Source organism: Alligator mississippiensis, chromosome 6 (assembly GCF_030867095.1).
Source record: "Alligator mississippiensis isolate rAllMis1 chromosome 6, rAllMis1, whole genome shotgun sequence".
In the NCBI taxonomy this organism is placed as follows: Eukaryota; Metazoa; Chordata; order Crocodylia; family Alligatoridae; genus Alligator; species Alligator mississippiensis.
Window position 1 is genome coordinate 4,574,100 of NC_081829.1, and position 24,525 is coordinate 4,598,624.

Below are 24,525 nucleotides of genomic sequence, written 5' to 3' on the forward strand. Positions count from 1 at the left end.
CCTCTGTCCAACATATCGGAGCCACAGTCGTGAGCAAGTTGGCATTAACTTTATTCTATTTTCTGTATAATTTTAAGTACATAAGAAAAGGTTTTTCCACAAGCCTCAGGAGAAGACGAGTACAAGTCACAGGACAGTCTCAAAATCATAAAAAAAAATTGCATATCTTTGTTAAGTTTCATCCCAGAATGGGGGAAAAAAAATAAAACCAAACCCTGGGGCAGAGGAAATGCAGTGAGAGCTGCGTGTGCCACCTGTGGCATTGGAAACACGAAAGTCAAGCATGCACAGCTCCCTTGAGGGGGCAGTACTGTACTGCATCTTAGAGCCGTCCCAGGGCCTCAGGACAGAGGCTGCAAGCTTCCAGCAAAGTAAAGAGCCAAGCAGCAGGAAGGGGAGAGGCAGGACAGTTCCATTCTACAGTAACTGCATGTACAGCGATGGAATGATGGAACCAACTTGGTCCAACTCAGGTGTCTACAATACTTAAATACTGAACTGGAATGAATAAAGAAATATTCCTCACTAGGAAGGAGACAGGTTCAGAAGAACTGTCCTGGAAGACTGAACTTGAGTTCAGCTGCTTAGAAGGGACCCTTTTGGGTAAAGATTCCCTTTAAAGGAAGGCTTATGGAAGGGAGCACTCAGCTTCTAACCACCAGCCAGGCTGTAAAGGGCTGGTGTATTCCACTGCAGGTTTCCCGTGGCACCTGTTACTGTAAAGCCTCGGGTCTTGGCACAAACATAATTACGCTGAGCAAGTAAGACTGCTGAAGGGGAAACTCGAGGTGGAATGCTACGTGCCCCAGTCCTCAGCCTTTGGTCTGGCAACATGCCTACTCCTGCATCCTAATGCCCCTGACTGATTAGTACACACAGCTGGAGTTAGTAGCAGCTCCCAGCACTTTCCTGAAATATCAGCCAAATCAGCTTGTCCAGCTGGGGCCTCTGGCTCCCCAACACGGACACCCTTATTAACTTAAAGGGACAACACTCCTCTCACACTAACAATTTGCTTGAAGTTAATACAAAAAACCCCAACAACAATCTGAAAGCCAACCACCAATACTGGCTCTGACAGTCACCAGAAGGCAGACATGATTAACTGATGTGGTTAGATCCGACAAGGGGGAAGGGGAGGTGGGGTGGGAGGAGGAAAAAAAAAATGCACCTTCCCGCTGATAGATGTGGACGATCAATCGACCTGCCACCCTACACCAAATCCCAGCCTGAGGTATTTCAGTGAAGGCAGGTAGCCGTGTCTCTCAGGTAGAGGACAGAGAAGCAGTTTGAGAGCAGAAAGGTACAGGAAATCTAAGAGAATAGTCTGAAAGCAGATTTGTCCCACAGCAGGGCCAGGGCAGGGCAGGAGCCCCGAGGTTGTTCTGCTTAGCCAGCAATTTCTGTCACAGTGGTCACCAACTTCTGCCCATTCCACACAGTCTTGAACTGCTCGGGGACAGGGAATTCGTTCTGGAGGGGAAAAAGGAAAAGCAATCTGTGATACAAGCCTGGCTTTTCATGAACAGGGCCAGAGACTTGCTGTCCCCTGGGATCTCATGCTTAAATTTTCATCTTCCAGCTCAACAAGACACAAAAAAATGTCATAGAAGTAACAGCCCCAGCACGTTATTCACAGCCTCCCTTTACCCAATCCTCCCTCCCCTCTTCACTCAACTCCTTGAGGCTTTCCCCATTCCTTTCAGGAAGGCAGAGTACTTTACTTACGAAGTCACCCTCCTCCGTGGGGACGAGGATGTTCATCTCTGAGGACTTGGCACTGACAATCTCGCACTTTAGGGAGCTCTTGCTCAGATAAACATGGCAACCATCTGTCTTGTTGATGGAAATTGTTGGCACTTTACCCATTACCTGTGGATGAGATGAGGCAAGGGGAGGGGGGAGTTAGGGTTGCTTGCACTGGGGAACCAGTGGAATTACTGTTCTCCTGGGGATTGAGAACTACTGAAAGTGAGCTTGAGTGAACAAACTGGATACAGAGGCTGGAGTGACAGCATAGAATCTTATTTCCAGCCCCTTGCTCTAACTATTCCAGCCCCTTGCTCTAACACAGTTTGTGTTAAGGTGGACTATCCTTCTGGGATGGAGGCTCAGCCTAAGACTGCTTTCCCTGCTGAAACCCTCTTTGAACAGCCTGGTAATGCTAGCTGATGGGCACCACATGGAAAAGCATCAGTGAGCCTCTTCCAGAGGCTTCAATGGCCACAGCCAGATGCTACCATAGAGACAGGGCTGCAGCTCCATACACACGCTGCATGGCGCAGAACAACTCTGCACACAAGCGTCAGGGCTGAGCACACTCACCTGCACTTTGATATCCCTGCTGTTGATGATCTCGACGATGCCCACCACGTCGTCAAACACCAAACCTAGTTTCTTACAGTTATCTGCAACCAGAAAGGCAAGGAGGCTTACAGAATGAGGCACCCTGACTCCAGACTCAGTCCTGAAACAACAAACCTGGTTCACCAGGCTCCCTGCACTTACCCACTGTGATAGAGTTGATCTTGCCTTTGATATAGACTGTACTGTTCACACACTTGTAAATATATGCTACTTGCTTCAGCTCTGTGTCACTAATCACCAGGTTGGAGGCATTGTCCTGGTTTTCCTGAAAAGGAGAGGAAACACTATTCATTAGGATTTCACTAATGAGACACTTGAGGATCTCTGGCAGCACTACATGAACGAAGCCCTGCTAGAGAATCCCCAACACCTAGTTCTCTTAGAGGAGAACTGTCTGGGGACCTGCTCCTCTGCTCAGTTCCCATCCACCACCAGCCTCTGCCACCTGGACACTCACCACTCTCCACTTCTTGCCCTCCAGCTCTAGCACTGGTGGTTCCTTTCTTGGAGCTATTTTTTGGGATGGGTTAGCAGCACAGACTGGTTTGGGAGCCATGAATGGTTTGGGGCCTGTTCGCATGGAACCACCTTGAGTCTTCAATGCTGGATTCTTGTGGGTCTTCATATTATCTGAAACGTGTTTCAAGCCTAGAAGAGAAGCCACCCAGTTCCGATCTCAAATGATTCAAGTTATATACGTTCCCTGTGTAATAAGTACAAGTAGTCTGGGCACTATTGTGATAGTAATGTGAGCACTTTGCAGACAGAGAACAAGGTCCCTGCCCTAAGAGCTTATAGTCCAAGTACAGCCCAAATACAAAAGGGAGCAATAAAGAAAGGGAGCTGGAGATAAGAGGAAAGGAACAATCTTGTGGTATTTACTGCAGTGAGATTCAGCGCCAAGTCGTGTTTGCAACTTGGCCTAGAATTCCACAGCCCTTCTGTTCTCCATGGGGAAGAAATGCAAGACAGGAGCCAAATCGATGACCTTTGTTTCAGGCACATTTCTAAGTACAGGCTGGGTAACTGTATGCACGACTGCTGAGCCACGTGCCAATTTTCACATGGAAAATTCCCCACGTGGGTCTGCAAGTACCAAAGGAGCAATTAAGGAAGCCCAGCACACAATGCACTGATGCCAAACCCCTCTACCATCCCCCCAACAGTTCATTTTTCAATTAAAACAGTGCCCTACAGATGGCACAAACAGAAAAGGGAACTTAAGCCACTTACTCAAGGCCAAAAAGAGCAAAGAACGGCTTCTTGACACCCCCCCCACCATGATTCTGCACAGATTTAATGTCAGCCATGTCCTCACCCCTTCCTTTGCCCAACGTACTTACCAGAGGTAATGCCTTCTCCCTGGTTAATCTGGGCAAACAGAGCTGAACGGGAGGCGGAGTCATCAGCACTGGAGTTTGTGGAGATGGGAGCAGGAGGGGGTGGGGGGCCCGGTGGAGGAGGGGCAGCGCCAGCAGGGGGAGCAGGAGGCATGCCAGCCACTTGTGTGGCTGTAGGACCCTGTAAGAAGTGCCAGAGAGGATGTTTGAAGCTTGGGTGCTCATCACCTGGTGCCCGTCACACCCCGCCAGCCCTGCAGGGTAGGAAGCGCCGATGGCCAACCTAATCAGTGCTCACCGTTTTGCTCCAGGCCAGTCCGGTGGTGTGATATTCTTTGATATAAACCTGCAGCTCCGCCCAGATACTCAAATAAGCTTTGACCCAGTCCACCTGCTTCTTATCTCTAAGGGAACAAAATCATCAGGAGCTGAGTAGTGTAGGAGAGAGAGGGAAGCCATGTCGCCAGAACTGGATGCTTGCATTTCTCTGTCCTCTGCTTTGCAGGAGACCATTCAGACTCTGTAGTGACACCAATGCTGAGAGCAAAGTGCCAGACACCATGCCCTCGGCCCTGGCCTGTTGGCAAGACAGCTGGAGGGTGGGGGCAGTTTGTACCGTACGAGGAAAGATTTAAAACCTCTTTTATGCAGGGCTGAGTCTTGGATCCCAGCCCTCCGCAGTTTGTCACAGGTAGACATCACGCAAAACCAACCAGACCTGCATTTATTACAATAGCTAGGGGCTTGATTTAAGCTACCTAGGAGAAGGTCTTTTTGCCTAGGGGAAACACATCAGCTTCCACTGATCTACCAAGGGCACAGATCTAAGTGTGGTGACCATGCCACAGAAGGAGCCGAGGCATAATAAATACAGCCTTCCCAGTTAGAGGAGTGGTTCTAAGTTTTGTGGGCCAGGCTCTGAGAGACGCATGGAAGGGAGTCACCTTTAGTTGTGGCTCAGCTCACAGCCGCTAGACCTCCACATTCTGGAGACTGACTGAGGGGTGCTCACAATTTAACTGGAAGGGCCTTGGCTGAGGCAGACAAGGTTCTCCCAGATGAAGCGTGACTAGCCAGGTGCAATGCTGTACCACAACATAGAGGCTGACCCCAGAAACTGAGAAGCTTTATTCTTTTAACCCTTTGTGACGTGTTGGAAGCTCCACATGCACCCAAGGGGGGAGGTCTAACTCCTGATCTCAGTACTCGGCGGTCTGCAGCCCTCCCACCATGTAGCGTAAAGCTGAACCTACACATCTTTGTACTCCTTGAGGACCCGGTTGGTGTAAAACATGGCAGCGTCAGTCATTTCCTTCACGTAGGGGCCAGGCTTTGGGGCCTAGAGAAGAGAGAATGCATTAGAGCCCAGGGGTTTTTGCAACACTCATCTTTGCTTTCCCTCCCATGCCAAGGAGCTCACTACTTGCTCCTGGTCTTACCATGGCCACCCAGCCTAGGGCTGGGATGCTCTCACTGACAGCTGATAGTTGGTTGAAGAGTTTGCTGCCACGATTCTTCTCCCTGAAGTTCTGCACCACTTGGATTTGGTCTGAAATGGGTTTCATGAGCGTTGCGAGGTTACTCTGCAAAACAGAAGGACAGGTGGCATCCGAGTCAGATTGTCTGCATCTTTTCAGAGGGGCACTGCATCCTTGCACTTAGAATTTGTTTGAGAAGGTGCTCATCCCCTCAAGGGGTTCCAGCTAGCCAGTGCCTTTGCAAAACTGATATGCAAGTTGAGGTTTTCTCTCTGCTTCAATTAGGCTGCTGGAGAAGCAAGCCAATGCACTGAAATCACAGTGTGGAGTTAGACTGGCAGTGTGACACGAACCCAAGAAGCCCTTGGAGATAAGTCTTAGGGTCCTGCCACATGTTCAAATTGAAGCTGGATAGATACCAGCTATAAAGTTGTTGCACACTTTCAAGCACTATCTTCATAGCTGGCTAGCTCTTTTTATAGCTAGATGGACATTCATATGGTGTGATAGTTACTTTGCATGTGTGGCCAGTCTAAACTGATTGAGCAATTAACCAGTTACTTGCATAATGTGTGTAACGTATCACAGGGGCCTTAGCCAAGTAGCAAGAGGCAGAAACATCCTTTCAAAGCTTTTGTAGTTCTCAGATGATTTCCAAGTCACTGACTTCCTTTGTAACATGCTGAGCACACTTCCTCTTTAGACAACAAAGTAATGGCTTGATATTATCAGCTACCTTTCTGCATGTTCAACCTGAGTCTCTACAATATGTAAACTGGATGAAGTGAGTCAATGGGAGGGTAAGAGATGGCTCTACTAAAAGTTACTTCTGAAAATTCAACTCCAGCCATTAATACTGAGGTGTACAAACATCTCACAAAGCCTCCTTTGTGAGGCTCCAGGGCATGTACCCAGAGGTTAGGACACAGACACTCAGCAGGAGCTTTCCTATGCCATTTGATTGGCCTGTCCTATAACAAGGCCCTATATCCTATATCTTCAACCCTAAAGCAGATGTCTTGGCTCCCTCCTTGCTGTCTGCGACCACATGACCACCTCTGGTAGCAGCATACAAGGGAAGCAATAGTAGGGAAATAAGCAGAAAAGAGCACTGCACCTTTCCAAAGAGTCTAACTTTGCCCTGTTTTGTTATCCCTTCTAAACCTGCTCTGTTCTAGAAAGAAAAAAGGGAAGGTTGTTCCCCGAGACCACCAGCTAGTGCTCTGGGCTGCAGTTTGGGAAACTCTGATCTAAATCCATGGCCAGGTATCAGCAGGGCAAACACTTGAGTAAATGAAGCTTGGGGATTTGCATATTTGATGCATTAAACCTGAATTGATTGAGCCAAAGCCTTTAAAAAGAGCTACCATGGAGCAAAAAGCTATGAGCAATCCACTTCCAACAAACTATTTCAATAATGAATCAGTTGGATTTGTAGGAGGGTTCTTGGCCCAACAGACTATCCAGAATGCCTCAATCCTGGGAAGTCTGGTTTAGGATGAAAAACCTCCAACGCTGAGCTGGGACACTATGTTTTGGAGCAAAGAGGAAAGCAATGTGGGAATACTGACGTCTTGCAGCATTGGCAGCTGCCATGTGAGAGCTATTATAATGAAGTGTTAGAGGTGGATATTGCATCACTGGGGAAGTGAAAGTGTCAGAAGAAGAAAGCCAGCTTCTCTTCCTGTCCCTTTCCTGCAGATCTGGGACAAGTGTTGGTCTGCTTATGAAATGACAACCGATCTGATGAGCCTAGGCATCACAGAATCTAGTCAGATGCTCACCCCCACAGGTAAGAATCACTGTGAGGAACTTGTGAAGATGTGAGCACCCTGTAATGCTAAGAATCATCTACTCAATGCCTGATGCTGTTTCCAGCTCAGGCAAATTCTGTTCTGTATCCCACAGCTTAGTGAACAGGGGCTATCCAGGGCTGATGCCAATGAAACACGGGTGACTTGAAACTGTCCCACATGAGAAGGAACAGTCTGGCTGTATCATGAGCATAGTGATTACAGTAAATTCAGGGCACTGCTGTAAAAAAAACTCAACTTTTCCCAGTTATCACAACATCCTCTACTTCTGCACTTGTCCCCAAAATCAGCCAAGACCCCTTCCCTACACACATATGCCTCCAAGGGATCCCTGCTAGCATTGTTCAGTCTTACCTCTGATGGCTGCTGGCACTGAGATGCTATCACCAGGAGAGATCTCTCTGTCGTCAAGCCCTTGTGAACCATCTCAGCCTGAAAAGGAAGTGAGAAAGTGGTAATACTGTTGCATGGATAGAGGAAGGGCCAGGGATAAAAATACTAGCTGGAATCTGGGAGACAGATTCAGTTCCCATGTTCACCACCCAGCGTAACCTTAGAGTCCTTTGCCTCAGCCCCATCGGTACAATGGGGATAGACGATCCCTACCTCACAGGAGAGGTACAAGGACAAATCCATTAATCAATCAAAGTGCTCAGATACAGAGCTCAAGGTAATGATATGCAGAGTGCAGAGGACAGCTATAGGGACCAGTTCATCTTTTCTGGCTGCTCTAGTTTTGTTTCAGTTGTGGAAAAAAGGCAATTCTGGTCCATTCGGTCTGGTCTGTTATTTATACAGCACAGCTATCTTGGAGACACCTGCCCATTTCTCATCTGCCGGTCCGAAGGGCCAACACAGATATTTAACAGCAATAAAGCTGGGAAGCATTATCCCCACTTAGAGGGAGAGAAACCACAGAGAAAGATGAAGGTCTCCCCAGGGCCCAGACCTCTACTGAAGCCACAAAGACTGCCTGCTCTCCAGGTGACTATGCTGAAGGAACGCAGAGCTCAGTGAACTCTTGGGTGGCCCTCAGAGGTCTGAATTAGCAATCAGCCATACATTTACAACATGGGATAAGAAGCCTGAGTCTTACATGTTGCTGTACATCACCACCAATTTCTTTGCTGATCTTCATATATTCAGCTACTGGACCAGCCAGAAGGGAGTCGAAAGCTTGTACGTACTGTGCTACTCCTACAGGAAAGGCCAGAGCGCAGGAGTTAAGTAGCAGCAGATGGATTCACAGCACGGAAGCATCCATGAGCCACATTTTCAGTGCATACCACCCCCTTCCTTACAGTGAAATTTCTCAAGGAGACCTTTAGTGATCAGGATGATGGGGGTCAGAGCATCTGATACGACCGATCTTCAAGTATATTGCTGGACACTGGTCTAAATGCTTAAGCAGCAGCAGCAGCGTGGCTCCAAAGAGACAAGGGAAGTATAACACTCACAGGAAGTTCTGGTCTTAACAGTAACCACAGGCCTCCCTGTACATGCGATATCTGCTGTGGAACTCACTTCCCCTCCTAGTATGCCTAGTCAGACACAGAGAGCATGCAACCCAGTGCTGTGTATAAGCACCTGCCTCTTGGAATGGCACCACCAGTCTCAGTTATGCAAAGCTTCTAGTAGAGGATTTTCATAACTTAACATGAAACAGCTCAGGGGGTTTGTCAACCAGGGCCGTACCTTTGGGAGAGCCATCTTCACACGTGCCCGGGCCTCGGGACATGCCTTCTAGCCGCACCACAGCCTTCTCCAACCGTTCGACCAGGCTCTGCATGTCTGCCATGGTTCACGATCTGCAGAGACAACTTATTATAGCATCTCAGACTCGTAATGAGCTCTGTGCGCTAAATATTCTGAAGATAGGCTTAGCAGAAGTTCAATCTTGACCTAATGAAATGATGAATCTAATTCTAGGCTTATGTTAGCCAGTTTAAACACATTAGATTGTGCAGCAAGATAACCTATTATTCAGACCCTGTGTGGTTAGACTACCTGTCAGAACCCACCAGAGAGGAACCCCTCAGCCAATCCATAATGACCAGGAAGCATTTACTGCATAGTAATATGCAACATATCCATGTTACATGGACGTGGAGAGTTTCCAGATACTCTGCAGAGGTGCTTAAATACCACAGAAAACCGTGCATGGAATTTCATTTAAAAGAGGGCTTGATCCAAGCTCTAATTATGCCTGTAGCCATTGTGTACAAATCTGTGAGTGGGAGGGCTCTTTTCTGACTCCTGTGATTGCTTCATAGGAACAATTCACTCTAGTTAAGATTTGATGCATCTTGGGAATCAAATTTGCCACAACTGAGATGCCCACACTGACCCCTGTGTTCCACCACCCCACGGAAAATGCCCTGCCTTCTGCAATGCCTCGGCCCACAGAATTAGCATGCTCACTCGAGATATGCTGGCACGTGCCAAGACAAGCAGCTGCGCAAGAGAAGAATGTGGAGCTGCTGCGGAGACAATGTCGCCCCTGTTCGTACTTTCCGTCTACACGCTTGTGTTTCTAAGCCAGCTACACAAAGCTGGGCACATGAGTCATTTAAGTCTTCTCCAAGTGAGAAGCTTGAGTATAATAAAGTTTTCCTGCCCAGCAGACTTGGCCCTGGGGAGCTTTAGAATTCACCCTCTAAACACGAAGGGGAAGGGAGTGCAGGGAGGGGTCAGAACCAAGCCAGCCACATACTCATCTTATCGCTTTACATTAAGGCATTTTGTAGCATGAATCATGACTGCAGCCTGAGTACATGACTTCCTTTTATTGCAAACAGCCTTCAGGCCTCCGAACCCTGCCAGCAAGCAGTCGACCTTCAGTCACCGCCCTTACCTACCCAAGGGGTAAAACACCAGGTATTTGACTCTGCTTGCATAGCTGGGATTAATTCTTCCCTGAGAGTTAAACTTGGATTTGGTTCGCTTGTGCGTGTAAGCCTATTGTGTTCTGCCATAAAGTTTGCATTTTCCTTGGTCTCTGGAGGCCAAGAGCCAGATCCAACATTAGTTAGTCACAAGGAACACTGATGTCACAGGACAAACAAGGTCATTTTTCCATCCTTCTGCTTGCACGGAGACTCAGGAACAGGAGAAGTGGGGGCAGGGTGTCTGATGCAATGTTCCATCCCAGGCTGTTTACCCAACTTCAGAGAGGAAGAGAGCTGCTTCCTCCTTGCTACCGTCGTGTCTCCTCTAACTCACTTTATAGAAAGGTGATCAGCAGCGACTACTCAAACGTTTCAAGAGTCAGGTTAGCATGTGTGAGGCTGATCTTACAACCTCCACCAAGCACCAACTTGCCTCCAAGTCACAGAATCCCAATGCTCTTCCTTGGCAGGAGGCTCCAGACAAAAGGGTGTTTGTAGAACAGAGAGGCTGCCTAATCGCAGCTTTGGCTCTTCCCAGTCTCCACCCCTCAGGGGAATGCTTTTCCCCATGGGTGCTTCTGTTTCTGGAGCAGATAAACTCACTGCGAAAAGGCACACGTGCCTCCCAAAAAGATCACAGCAAGCAGGCAAAGCTGCTATTCTGCAATACTGATCCCTCCTGCACTCCATATGGGGCTCTAATCTGGTCAGTCCCATTACCCCAAGTCTTCAACTGCATTTTAGACAGGGATTACAACCAGCAAGAAAGGAAGCTGCTCTCCAGCTGAGCTACTTGGAATAATAAAACAGACTGTGGCAAGCTTGGACAGAGCAAAGCACACAACACAGTGTGCTGCTGAGACCAAAGGGAAGTTACCCCAAATCTCCCAAACTCCAGGTGAATTCCCTCAATCCTACCGATGCATCATTTCCCCCACGCTCACACTTTGCAGCTTATGCCAAAAGCAGTCTTCAAAGCATGGCATCTGAGGACAGTTCTATAAGCCCAGCACCACCTAACAGATGGCAAATTAATTTTATCTTCTGTTTGACAGACTGGGTACCCTTCAGTGTTAGGACACAATTTGCAAGGAAATCGCTCCAACTTTGCTGCCAACGTATTAAGGGACTTAATTGCAAATGATGAGACTGATACACTTAAGTTGCCCCTTACTATTCACTTCTTGCTAGTCTTCAACCCTGCAGAGGTACCCCTCGGTGCCATTTATAGATGCAGAGTCTGTATATAATATAAAGATATCTCCTTATATGGAGAAAAAGCTTCCTTATGTTGATCACGGTAGAACATACAATCCAGAACGACTCATGCTTAGCAAGAAACATGCCATGATATTGCCTGATTAGAGCCGTCTAACACAAAATGCAGAAGCAAAGTGTAACAAAGAGTCTGAGATTTACAGATTAACTTGGATTTCTGCAGGTCTTTTGACACAAGGGAATACAGGGACTGAATCCTCAGTTATCTGTGTGTGGCACAGAACTGTAAACTCAGACAGAGAGATCATTTAGGAGTCCCGGTACACTGCATAATTCAAACCCTTTCTATAGCGTAGTCATATGTCAAAGATCACAAACTAGCCCTTCAGACAACTAGGAGAGGATTAGAACAGGCTCCATTTTTCGGGTTATAACCAGAGTTACATGGAGGCTTTGTTTTTACAGGAGCTTTTATTTTTTTTCCCTGTTGATGATTACAAACCACATCTCCCAGGACCAACTACATCCAGTTTCAGCTCTGCTAAGCCAAGAATGGACACTGGCATTCATGCATTTTACTCCGGGCAAGAGACCAACTCACCTCTGCAGAGAATTTGAGAGCATATTTTGGTTAACCCATTCACTAGGTCTAATTAACCACTAACAGGCCTTCCAACTGCAACTACCAATTGGCCTTATGCACGGATCAAAACAAGAATCAGAATTAAGAGGTATGTGCGCTAAATTAATCCAATACAAGATTAATCTAATAAAAAATATCACATTTATCCAAAGAACCTTGCCTGTCTATGTCTTTAGACCAACACGGCTACAATCAACACCCCCCAAATTAATCCAAGGTACTTAATCCTGCACAACAGCTTAGACAAGGGCATTTTGCATTTTGGGGGGCATCAGGGAGTGACACTACAGGATAATCGCTGGAAGGATTAACATGTCCCCACTGCATTTGTGCAAGATGTAGCGATAGCTAGCTTGGCAAATCAAAATAATAAACTTTAATGCTGCAGTCCTCTCATTTAGTCACTGTTCAAGAGAAAGGAAGGTCAGTTTTACAACTTCTCTAGTGAGATGTGCCCTCTTCCCCTCGGCATAGATTCTGTGTTTCCAAAATAAGAGAAGCTGAATCTCCTGTTGACATTTCCATTGCAACAGTGGTGGGGCAATGGTGTTATGAAAATACACTACCTTATTTTTAAGATGACACTGGGAACTGATCTCAGAGTAGGTGTTTCATAGTTTCCAAACATTTATAGCTTCCACAAGCTTTAAGACTTGGTTTTTAAGTAGCACTTTGGTCTGATCAAGACAGGTCTTACTTGAAGTAGGAGAGGAAGGTGGTAATCAGAATGACTGAATTTAGAATCCAATGTATCTGAGCTGTCGCCAGAGCTAGCAATGAATCCAATCCACTTATTTCCAGAGCTGACAGCTGCCAAGATGCAAAGCTCTGTTGTCTTGACTCTAAGAATACTTTCAGGCATTGGTCCAGAAGTGAAGATATTGAGGCCGAATATCAGAGATCCACATAGCTGTCTAAAGCAAAGAGAGGCTATCCCCAAATGATATTTGGTGGATATAAAGGAAAATCAACCTCTAATCAGGGCCCTAATTCAGCACTCCTGCACAACAACTTCCACCGAAGTCAACAGAAATTCTGCCTGACAAACTGCCAGATAAGATTAATACAACAAAGCTGTTCTAGCAGAGTGGAGTGACCCGTAAGTACTCCTTGTCCCTGAAATGCAATATTTGTACTTCTCCTACCTTGCTACTTTTTCCTCTGTCCGGATGATTGGTCTAGCACAGAAACACCATTCTTTAATGGCTTACGTTTATCGCACAAATGATCTGGCATTTAAAATTTAAGCTAGTTGAATACTGTACTAAGCCATGTGTCAGAAATCGGGAACCAAGGAAGAGACACCAAAGGGTTTCAAATATGCTAGCTTAGAGAGAGATTGCTTTGACCGAAGCTGATAAACCACAGACACAAAAGGTTTCTTGGAAGCTCAGAGGTAATCCAGAATCCTCGAGATAAAGATCCATTCTGAGGGGACAAAACCATGTTAGAGCTTTTGTTAGGACAGGACAAAGCGCTTTTCTAAGGCTAACTGTCTGCAGTCCATCTCTGTTATGCATCTTTCACCTCCATGTTGGCAACTCCCAGCCTGCTGCCATGCTTTGCACACGAAAAGCCTCTGCCCCTGTTTTATACGACGGTGGACCAGGAAGGGGAAGCCACGGTGAGCGGATGTACTTTGATCTGAAAAGCCCAGATGATCTTGTCAATCTCCCTGTCAAAAATGCAAAAGGCAAGAAAACAGAAGTACAGCAAGTAAGAGAAAAGGAACAGGAAAAACTTCACAGTTGGGGTGTCCAGTCTGAGGAATAAGCTCCCTCCAGAGGTGGTGCAATCACCGACCCTGGAGATCTTTAAGAGGAAACTGGCCGGTCACCTCGCTGGGATCACCTGGCCCCAGCGGTCTTTCCTGCTTGGTGCAGGGGGCTGGACCCGGCGATCTGCGCAAGCCGTACGAGGACAGGCCGAGGGATCTGGGACTCTTCAGCCTGAAGAAAAGCAGGCTGAGACGCAGCCTACCGCTACACGAGGGGAGTGCACCCAGGGCTCGGTGAGCACCTGTTCACCAGGGCACCCAGGGGAAAACAAGGAGTAATGGCCACAAACTCCTGGAAGATCGATTCAGGCTCAACTTCTTCACAATCGGGGTGTCCAGACGGTGGAAGAAGCTCTCTCCAGAGACACTGCAGTCACCTACCCTGGAAATCTTCAAGAGGAGACTGGACAGTCATCCTTGCTGGGGTCACCTCACCCCAGTCGTCCTTCCTGCTCGGTGATCTTCCGAGGTCCCTTCCGGCCCCTAACACCTGTGAGCCTTGCAGGGTCCCTTCCACCCCTCACGGGCACATCGAAGCTCTGCTACCCCTCGATACGCTCGTCCGATCCTCGCTACAGAAACGTGTCTCGGCGCTGCCGTGCTAGAGCGAGGCACGCACGCGACGCGGGACGCCGAACTCCAGGTCACCTCTGCCAAGCCCCGGTCAGCCAGGCGACGCCAAATCTTCTTGAGGCGGGTGTGCTTTCTAGCACGCCCGTTCGTCGCCTCGCACACCTGCGGGGAGTGCCGCGCACCCGCCTTCCCGCACGGCTACACACAGGAAGCAGAAACCGCCCGCGGGGCACAGGCCGGCGCGGCTGCGAGACACGGGGCGCGGGAGGGGCAGGGCACGGGTTTCACGGACATCAGGGCAGGAGGCCATCGAGTCCGGCCCCCCGCCCGCCCCGAGGGCAGGAGGTCAGCGGGGGGAGGGGGGCGCGGCTGTCACCAGCACGAGGAGGTTTGTGAGCCCGACAAGATGCAGATCGACCGCCCTCGAGCCGGCGAAGAGCGAGGTGCCCGCGGCCCGGCCCCCTCCTGGCACCAGCCACAGCACTACATGGGGGGGGGGGGGGGGGGGGGACCGCACCGCGACCCCTCCCAGGAGCCGAGCCCCGCTCCCCCGCGCTGGCGGCGGGCCAGGCCCTGCCCCACCAGCCCGAGCCGGCCCACGCGATGCTCCGGGCCCCTCCCTCCGCCCCCCGGCTCCTCGCGGGGCGGGCCGGGCACAGGCCCCCGCGGCGCCGCCGCTCACCTCGCCCAGCGCAGCCCGCTCCGCTCCGCTTCCGCCCGGAGCCGCCCAGCAACCCCCGCGCCGCCCCCCGGCTCGCGCCGCTTCCGGCCCCGAGGCCCCGCCCCCCGGAAGGACGCGGGGGCAGGGGCGGCCACGCCCCCTCCGAGCGAGGCAGCTTCGGATTGGTCCGGGGGGAGGGCGGGGCTGGGAGGACACGCCCACTCTTGGGGAACTTGCAAAGAGGCGGGAAAAAGGGGCAGAGGCTGGGAGGCCTGATGGGGGTGGGGGTGGGGGTGCTCTGCTCTCGTTTCCCAGGGTGTGCCTGGGCAGGGGTTTAGGAGCCTGGGTGTGCCTGGGCACGGGTTTAGGAGCCCTCTCTGGGCATCTCCTAGTGATGAGGCTGTTTTGGGGGGCGGATGTGGCAGCCTGAGTCCCCCCCCCCCACTATTGGTCCAATAAAAGAGATCCCATTTACCCAAAGAACCTATGAAATACAGGTTGACCCAAAGAACCGAAAAATCTGAGGTCCATCCATCACCCAACGCAGCCGGCAGCCTGAAAGCTTTCCTTGGAGGCAGCTGAGGGATGGGCTGGCCGGGCAGGGGAGGGGGCACATCCAGCCCCCCCATGATGGGGTGATGACAAGGGCCCTTGTTGTAAGCAATGCATCGACAGGGAGCCAGGCCCTGTGAGCTGCACCGGGGTGATGCCAGATCCTTTGGCGGGTGCTGTGGGGTACCACGCGACCCTCGCGCCCTCCAAACCGCACTTGGAGGTTTTGAAGCCCCGGCTAGACAAAGCCTTGGCTGGGATGATGCAGCTGGGGCTGGTCCTGCTTGGAGGGGGGGTTGGACCAGATGTGACCTCCGGAGCTCCCTTCCCACCTGAACTTTCCCTGCACCCAAAAGAAACCCAGAGATTGCTAGCAGCTGTCCAGCGTGTCACGCCATTGTGGCCTGCGGCGGGCTTTCCGAGTTCTTTGCAGCAGCAGGATTGCTCTGTGTGACTTTCCTATCGTCAAAAAAGAAGTGGAAAGGAAGAGCTGGCGTTTTCTGGAGTCTCAAGAAAGGGGCCTGGAGTCTAAACAGAGGCTGTGAGCCGCTGCCCTCGAGAGGCAACTGTGCCATGGTGACAAGGGAGATCGTGGCATGTGTCACTTAGAAAGATTTCCCAAAGGGAGCCCCCTGCAAGGGTGCTTTATTTTTCTGACTGAAGAGCCGTGCGTGCAAACCAACGCCCCCCCCCGGGGATCTCGGCAGTGTGCAAAGGGAGGAGGGGTATGGGCATCCCTGTTTAAGAGCTGGAGAAACTGAGGCAGGGAGGGCCAGTGAAATTGCCCAGAGCATCAGGAATAGCCCCCCACAAAGCCGGGCACGTAGAGAACTGCGGGGGCTTGTTTCCCCATCAGCTCAATTGCCCCTAATCTAGGGAGGGAACCCCTCTCATCTACAAGTGACTGGACATTGCCCCTAAGCACCGTCTATTCCTGGCCGCTGCTTCAAGCCGCGCTGGTGGTTTTGGCAGTGGAGGTGGAGCTGCTCTCTAGGGTTAAGGTCTGGGCGAGAAGAAAATAGCCTGTGAATTTCGGACACCGCTCGGACACGTTGACAGGCTGGGAAGGAGCCGACCCAGCGATGTGCGCCGACTTTACCACTTCCTGCCCTCCGCTCTTCGTTACCATAGATGGTAACGTCTGCTGCCGCAGCCTCCCAGCAGAGTGGAAACTAGCAATTCAGCCATCGCCCTGCCTCAGAGGTCCTAAATTTAACCAGCCATCTCTTCTCTGCTTCCAGGATTCTTGTGCTTGGCCAGGGCCAGTTTGTTTTGTCCCTAGGAATTAAATGCAAGGAATTAATAGCGTGCACATCCCGTCGATGTGGTTATGCTGACATCTAGTGATGTATTGCAGACTAGACCTCATGAAATGCCAGCCCATTCCTTATTTCTACCTATTTCCAATCTCACTGACGTCCTGCTTTCCTTTTAGCTTCTCTCATTCCCTGGAGTCTCAGAACAGCAGAGACTTCCTATGCCTGAAGAAGGGTGATTGCACCTGAAAGCTTGCCAAGAACTTTTTCCCAATGACTCAGTTGGTCTAATAAAAGAGATCACATCTACTTGGAGATCCTGGCCTGCCTGTTAGGGTAGCTTGTCATATTTTATGCTTTAAAGTTGCACCTGTTTATAGTGTGGTGAATTATAGCATTGTTTAAAGTTTTCTTTTATATTGTCCTTAGACCGATAGGGCTACAACCAAAAACCCAGCCCGTTGCAAAGCGTTCTGGTTGGGGCAGGGGCGCAGATCCTGATTCCTAAGAGGGCAAGGGGCCAGGATACCTTTGAAGAGCTGTGTTTGGCTGGCTCGGAGGACTGGTAACGAGGTTCTTCGCTAAAAGGCCCATTTTAATCTAGCCCAGCTCAGAAGAGACCAGATGCTGTTTCCATTTAGTGGCCGTGTGAAATGAGTTCAGGGGTGGGACTCAGCCTAGTTCCTAATGAGAAAGATGGTTTCTCTCTCACTTCTCACCAGCGGGGCTGGCACTTTCTGTCAAGAAACAAGTCAAGGGCTTGTCAAGTCACACAACCTAGCTCCCACCCTCACTCCTAAGGTCTTCTTGCTCAAAGTCAGGCATGCAAAACTGGCAGGGACCATCTGGGTATGAAGTCCTGTCCCCATAGATCGTCAACAGCCATACCACAGACACGTAGTCCTAAAAGGTCCACTCTGGTCACCCCCACATGACAAACACAGATATATCCTAGCACTTCATTACAGGCTTAGGATCTTAAATACGAAAAGAACAAACCAGGGCCTCCAAAACGATGACATACCACAGGAAGGGAGCAAGCAAGACCAAGGACCCTTGGGGCCTGCACTGGGGGGATGCAGGGGGAGGAATTTCTTAGGTGACATAAGCCCAGGCGATGCTAGAAAGTGAACCATGTCCCACCTGACAGGGGAAGGCTAATGACCCAGTCCGATCTGCTGGACAATCCCGTCCTGGTCTGAAATCTGGTGATGGGCTTAGCCACCAGCTGGACGCTAAAGGGGTTTTGCAATACCTGGAGGAGCACCAGCTCTCTCCAACAACTCATTCCTCAGTTGTGCCCTATCTACCATGCTTCAAAGGCAGGTGCAAAACAATGGAGGCCCAGTTGGGAGAGGCGGCTGTGGCTTTTCATGCCCTTCCTATCTGATGTACTTCTCCAAGTCCCCCGCCATGCCCTATGTTGTTAATACTTGGTAGGTAGGGTCAGAAGGGACCTGAGCAGATCAGCAAGTCCAACCCCCAGGCTCTCTTCATGCTCACCTTATTTGCAGGCCCTGCTGTTGCGTGATGTTCTTTCTGTGCTTCTCTTCCCTCAATGATTCACATCCTTCTCCCTTCTCCATCTGCAGCCTAGTTAGACGTTTCCATAGGGACCGATTAGCCTGATACAAATAGGAAGTGCAATCTGACAGCCTCCTTTTTTGCTGTCAGTAACAACTTCCATTTCCATAGCGTTGCCCTGAAGGGCAGCCACTTCTGGAGTGGAACAGGGCAGTGAGTCACAGCAGCGGCAGACAGGAGTTTAAAATGGTTTTTGACATGAAGACAGAGAAAACTGGCTTGGCAGGTGGCAGAGATCCCCTGGCATCTGCCCAGCCTGCCCTTGGAGGCGGGGATGGAAAGGAGGAGCTGGGGAAGGCAAGTGGCTCAGGGACCAGCAGACGGATCAGGCCCGTGACAGTGTAATTAACCCCTGGCTGCTCAGTAGCTGTCTGGCATTGGCCGATGCCAAAGGTCTCAGAGACAGTGACTCACTCTCCTTACAATGTACCTGGATGTTCCCATATGGTACCTTATAATGTACCTATAATGTTCCCATTTTGACCCAGGAGCCATTTCTTCATGACCTTATCTAGCAGCCACCCCATGCCACAAAGCTTGAGGCTGGCTAACTCTTGCCTTTTCTATCCTAGCTGCTGAAGGTGCAGATGCTGCCTTAATCATATCAGCAGTTAATCCCTTATCTATGTCTTGCTACATTCAGTAATAGGTTGTAGCAGGGAGAGCCACCCACAGACTAATCCTATTTTGGATTGAAACACATTTCCTTTTATTCATTTAAGTGGGCTGCCTTCTCACGTCTCAGCGCAGCCCCAGAGAATAGGGCACGGTGAATGAATAGCACTTGTTGCCGTTCTCTGTTGCATCGCCTTCTCTTCTTTTCCAACCAAATCCTTCCTGGTGGATCAGTTCTCTATTGGTAACTGCTCATGCAGTCAGTGCCTCTGCTCATTTTTCATTGCTTTCTGCTTTTTCTCCAGTCCAGCTGCAGCCTCTAGAGATGATCTGCCCTGACTAGCTATCTTGACTGATTACTATACGTTTCTTTATCTTGAAAAGCTTGGTTGTTTAGGGCATGCTCAATCTCAGGCCCTGCCAGCCCTGGAAACAGAATTGTGATTGACCAACCATTTCCTAATACAGTGATCTAGAGCTTAAATCCATTGTACAGGGGGATTTTAAAGCAATAACCTTTACTGCACCTTCAAAGCACTTCTTTACATTGTCTGAAGTGCACTCACTTATGTCCTGGTTACTAGAGCACTTTACCAACAGCAACTAATCCCATTGACGTAAGTCAATGGCTTTAGGCCCTTTCAAGGTGGTTGATTTACCCAATATGACACATCAGGTAATAACTGAGCTAGAACTTGGGTTTGCTTTCCTTTCAGGAGTCGTAAACTCAGGTCATTGGGACAGGGTTGGGTAACCCCTAGGTTTGGACTGGTTTTCCTCTTGCCACGACTGGTATGTGATAACGACACCCCCACTCACTCTAATTGGCAGTGAACAAAAAAAAAAGTGTAAGCTGTATCGGTTTCATTAGAAATAATTGTAGAACATTAAGCTATGACCGGTGACCATATTACCTAACATCACAGTGACCCTTAATCCCAGTATTGTTTTGCAATATTGCTAAAACAAATCATTTGAATCTTTCTCAAATCTCAGATGGGCTTTTTGCTCTGAACCTTTTAACTCAACAGCATGATTGCAGATGGGCACCCCTGAAGATCATAAAGGCTTAGTCTGCATGCCCAAGTTCAGCCAGCAGAGCTATGCAGGGGAGGGATGTGAAAATAATGCCCCTTGCAGTTGACACCGCTGCACTGACAGGATCCGAGGGGCAGACTCAGCTCTCCTGCCAAAAGAAAGCTTCTGCCAGCAAAGCTTCTGCTATTTTAGGGAAGCTGCTATAATTTTGGTGGCAGAAAAACTCCAAACCACAGATCTATCCCTGTAGCTGTGCCTCTGGCACAGCAGCCTCTGAGTATAGACAGGCTACAGTCTTCTACGTACCTCCAGGACGTGGGATGTGAGAGCTTCCTCACCCTGCCTTGCCAATTGGCCTCCATCCTCCTCCTAGGGGACCACTCCTGGGGGTGAAGGGGGTTCTGATTTCATGGAGGTTTCCAGAAAGAGTGCTAATTAGTGATAATGGCATTGGGGTGTTTGTATCATGGATGCTTGCCTTCTAGCTGGATGGAAACGGTCCGTCCGAATCAGATCACGAAGCCAATGACTAGCCATTAGGCCAGGGATGGGCAATTATTTCGGGCGGAGGGCCGCTTACCAAGTTTTGGCAAGCCATCAAGGGCTCCATGACAGGCAGCCAGGGGCAGATAAATATTAATTTTCTAAATTTTTTAGGGGACCCGCAGGCCGGATAGAATGGCCTGGTGGGCCGCAGTTTGCCCCCACCCCTGCATTAAGCAATACCCTATCCTACCCTACCTTAGTTCTTACAGTGCCCACATCACCCCAGTATCTGAGCACCTTCCCGTACTGTAGTAAGCAACACGACTTACATCTGCTTCTCTATCCAAGGCCACTATTGAGCTGGGCTAGAATCAGCTACCCTGCAGTCCGGAGGTGAATAAATAGCTCTGTATCACCAGTCCCCATCAATCCTCCAACATATCCTGTGCCACTCTCCTTCCTAGCATGCTGCCAATCTGAAACTGTTGGTTTTCCCTGCAGGGCACCTGATGAATCGTTCTGTGATTTCAGTAACCAAGACAACCCCCCCCCAACCCCGACATAGGAACGAAGGGCTTCTCAGATGCCCCTCGGAGTCTGTGTTGCTTGGACGAGATGCATTTCCATCACACATTATAATTAAAGCTAATTGACCTGGGGCATTGCAGCACACAGGAGGATGCAGTCCTGGTAGCAATGTCCAGCAGTGTTTCATTGCTCCGGCAGATGGCGGCCTTCTTCAGCCCTTGAAGACTTTGTCCAGCTGACAGCATGGGGCCCTCAGTTGCTCCCTTGGGGTCCTGCACTGCATTTACTGCTAAGTGAGTCATTCTCTGCCTGGGAGATGTGGGTGGGAGATCTGGTATGTTTTTACACTCCCCCAGTCATGTTGGCCAGGGCAGCTGGAAGATCACTGCACACGTGGCAGAGACTGATGGCTGCGCTGGGCACGGTCCTGGAGCATTTCGACACTCAGTGGCTTTCACGTCCCTACCATTGGCAGGGGGAGGAGGCAGAAGCTTCGTTTCCAGGCTTGCAAGGATGTGGCGCTATGGTTCGTCCTCACATCAACAGGCCGGTTTTGTTTTCAGTTGATAAATAGCTGCAGCTTGTCACTTGTAAAAGAAAGAAAGAATAGCACGAGCTGTGCTGTGAGAAGCGGGTGCAGGCACACAGGCTTCCCTGCAGCGCCTTGCCAGTGAGCCTGGACCTGGTCTATCTGGAGGGCAGTACAGTCCCCAAGGTATGGTCAGCCCCTCTGCTGCCACGGCCAGGTGCTACCCAGGTGCCCACCCAGGGCAGGGGTTATACGCTGGCCTCTACCCCTGCGTTGGCATCGCGCCTCTTTGACACAGCCCGTGTTCAATTCTGCTAGACCACGGGTCACCCTTCTTATGTCATGAGTCGTCCTGGGACCCTCCTTGCTCTTTCCTCATTCCCCTTTCCGTAGCATTGTCTCCACTAGCAGACTCCGCTGTCATTAGCTGTGGGAAGGTTAGACCCCGTCCTGTCTGCAGGGCAACCTTCCCCTTTGCTGAGTGGGGAGGGATGCTAGCAACAAGTCTCAGCTATGAAGGAAGCAAGGATGCACTCTGCCTGAGCGTCTCCTTGTCAGCTCCTCTACTCTTCGTCTGGGCAAACCCTTCCAGCTGGTCTGGAAAGTCACTGCAGATTAAGTTAAGCTTACAGCGTGGAGGCTATTCTGAAATATCCCTTTCTATGATTCAATAGCTGCTCTGTTTTCAGAGCCATCCACAGCATCCCCTGCCCACAAGCAGCTCTTCCAGTGAATTTTCCCTCTGCTTGCAAGCCCTTCCTGCTTCCCATCTCAATCTAACAAAACGCCCCTCCGCTTTGCAGTTTCAGCTCCATAAAGGGGTCTTCCTTCCCCATCCTAAAGTCTGGCTGTTCTGTCTGGTGTTCTAACCCGTGGTATTTATTGATCGATTGATTTGCATAAAGCCCCAGCTCCTGGAGTCATGTGATTAGGTGAAACTTGTTTTTTTTTTTTCCTTTTCTTTTTTTAATGAGGAAAATCAGCTCTTGTGGTTGCACAAGAGCCTGAACAGGTTCCTTCATGCACCTTACAGGCCCCGAGGAAAGAAAGCAAAGAACTTTACAAGCCTACCATTTCAGAGAAACTTATCATGTTTTTGAGTCGATGTCCTGATTTTTGAATGCTCAGGTTTGACCGCTGTCTGTGCCCCACTGCCACGGACAGACGGTTTTACGTCACCGCTGGGTGAAGCAATCCCTAGCGGACCTAGCGGAGAAGGAGGCTGGAGGGGGTTAATGAATGCCTGTGAAGCTCTCTGATCCTTGGCTGGCTGGCTAGGACACTGATCATCCTTTTGCTGGGCAATAAAGATATCAGGCTTATCAGCCTTGCTCTGGATTTCCTCATTAGTGGATGCATGTCACTTCAGATAATGAGCACCGGGGTGGGCTCCAGGCGACAAAAGAGCCGGGCCAAATCCCAAATAGGCCCTCACCCTCTGTTCTCATGATGCTGCGTACTCCATCCGCAGCAGGCAGGGCAGACCCTGGGGTATGGGAGGAGCTGCCTGCTAATAGAGGTCTTTTCACTACACAGGGAGAGTTTTGGACTAATCCCTTCGCTGCGCTGCAGATATTTGAGGCATGAGCTATGGTTTTGTGCCTATTGTGATCCCCTCTGCTGTGAGGCCCAGGCACTGCTCTCCTTGGCAGCTAGAGTGCGGAGGCCTCTTCAGGACTACCCCCCAGGGCAGCAGATGGGGCAGGTTAGGGCTCTTTCTCCAGAGTAAATTGGGTGTGAACAGATGCATTGTTAAACTCTTGCTCATTTACCCTGGAGCCATGACAACTAGCCACAGCATTGGGCCCCTGGCTGGGCCTGGCAGGTGCTGGGACGGGAATCCTAAAGGGGTGTGATGGGGGCAGAGGGGCTGCTAAGGAGGAAAAGGCTAGGGGGGAGAGAGCATCTCCTGCTTGACCTTTTAATGCAGAGGATAAAACCACAGCTTAGGACTTACGAGTCAGGGAGCATTGGGGTGGAAGGGAATCTGCACAAGGGAGAGGTCTGATAAAGGGTCTTGCTGAGTGAAGGCATGGGCATAAACCATACCAGAGGTGCTGGGCAGGGGGCCCAGGAGTTCAGGGGCCCTAGCCCATGATGCAGCCAGGCCCCCAGGCAAGGAGAAGGGCAGAAGCGCTGGGGTTGTGGGGGGAACAGGGCAGGGTGGATTCAGAGGGGCATGCACCACTCACGCCCATGGACCTCAGAGCAACCCCCAGGAGACCCCTTGCTGTTGGGTGCATGCCACTTCACACCCCGACTCGCTTTCGTACCTGGGAGCAGCTCTTCTAACAAAGCCCCAGTCTTGCTCACCAGCCCTGGGGCTCTTATCCTTTGGCTACCAAACAAGGCAGCTTCTCTCCTCCCCGCTCTGCCTTGGAACTGAGCACAAAAGCCTCAGCTGTCATCTTGTCCCTGCCTCTATATCCTTGACGGACACCGGCCAGGGCTCGGGCCGCTCTGTTCTGCTAGACATCGAGTTACTTTCTGCTTCTTGGATTCTTGGCCTAATCTGGAGTCTGAGGAGCATTCCCACTTAAAGGCTAATTCTTTTGGCTGTTTTTAAATTCCAGCCCTCATTACCGCCCTGTGCTTTGTTCTGTAATCAGAGTCATTTGCCCTACACCCCATGTCCCCCCTCCCTGAGCACAAAGAGGCCTCTCTGGATTGGGGCTTTGAGCCCTGCTAATGTCTTGTCATCTGTCTGCTATTTATACCACGCCAGAAACGTGCATGGCTCTTACCAAAGGGAGCCCCCTGCACAGTGCCATGGGCATGAAAGCAGCAAGTCCGGCCTGGGTTCCTCCCTCCCCACAAGCCCTGCATTAGCAAAGGTGCTACAAAGCGATGGGCAATCCCACCCTCGCTGTCTTCCCTGTTGGCATTCACGCTGCCCAGCAGTGCTGGGCCAAGCTGCAGTCCACCCCCCTGCAGTCCCCATGTCACCTGCTCCCTGGCCTCAATCACAGTTCTTCCTCGCCCCTCGAGTGCCTCGCTGAACTCACCCTCATTAAGAGCCTGCACCTTTATCAGGACAGAGGCTTCTAACTTTATTACTGCTCACTCTGATCCTCTGGCATGGGCTTGAAGGAAAGTCCCAGGCCCCTCCCTGCCTCTTGCTTTCCTTATCTAAAGCAAGCCGGGTATAAATATCCCCTGATGGGGGGGGGAAACTAAT

General features: G+C 50.3%; 1 protein-coding gene across 1 annotated transcript; it reads right to left on the reverse strand.

The window, feature by feature from the left end:
- Positions 1–34: 34 nt before the first annotated feature.
- CAP1 (cyclase associated actin cytoskeleton regulatory protein 1) lies at positions 35–14,866 on the reverse strand. The gene is made up of 13 exons (XM_014605750.3): positions 14,781–14,866; positions 8,695–8,807; positions 8,096–8,196; positions 7,354–7,431; positions 5,147–5,290; positions 4,961–5,046; positions 4,006–4,111; positions 3,711–3,888; positions 2,825–3,015; positions 2,509–2,632; positions 2,326–2,408; positions 1,729–1,872; positions 35–1,473 (listed from the first exon to the last, which is right to left on the reverse strand). Exons 2-13 carry the CDS (start codon positions 8,795–8,797, stop codon positions 1,390–1,392), a joined length of 1,422 nt encoding a protein of 473 aa, XP_014461236.1. The 5' UTR covers positions 8,798–8,807; positions 14,781–14,866; the 3' UTR covers positions 35–1,389.
- Between the last annotated feature and the right edge of the window lie 9,659 nt (positions 14,867–24,525).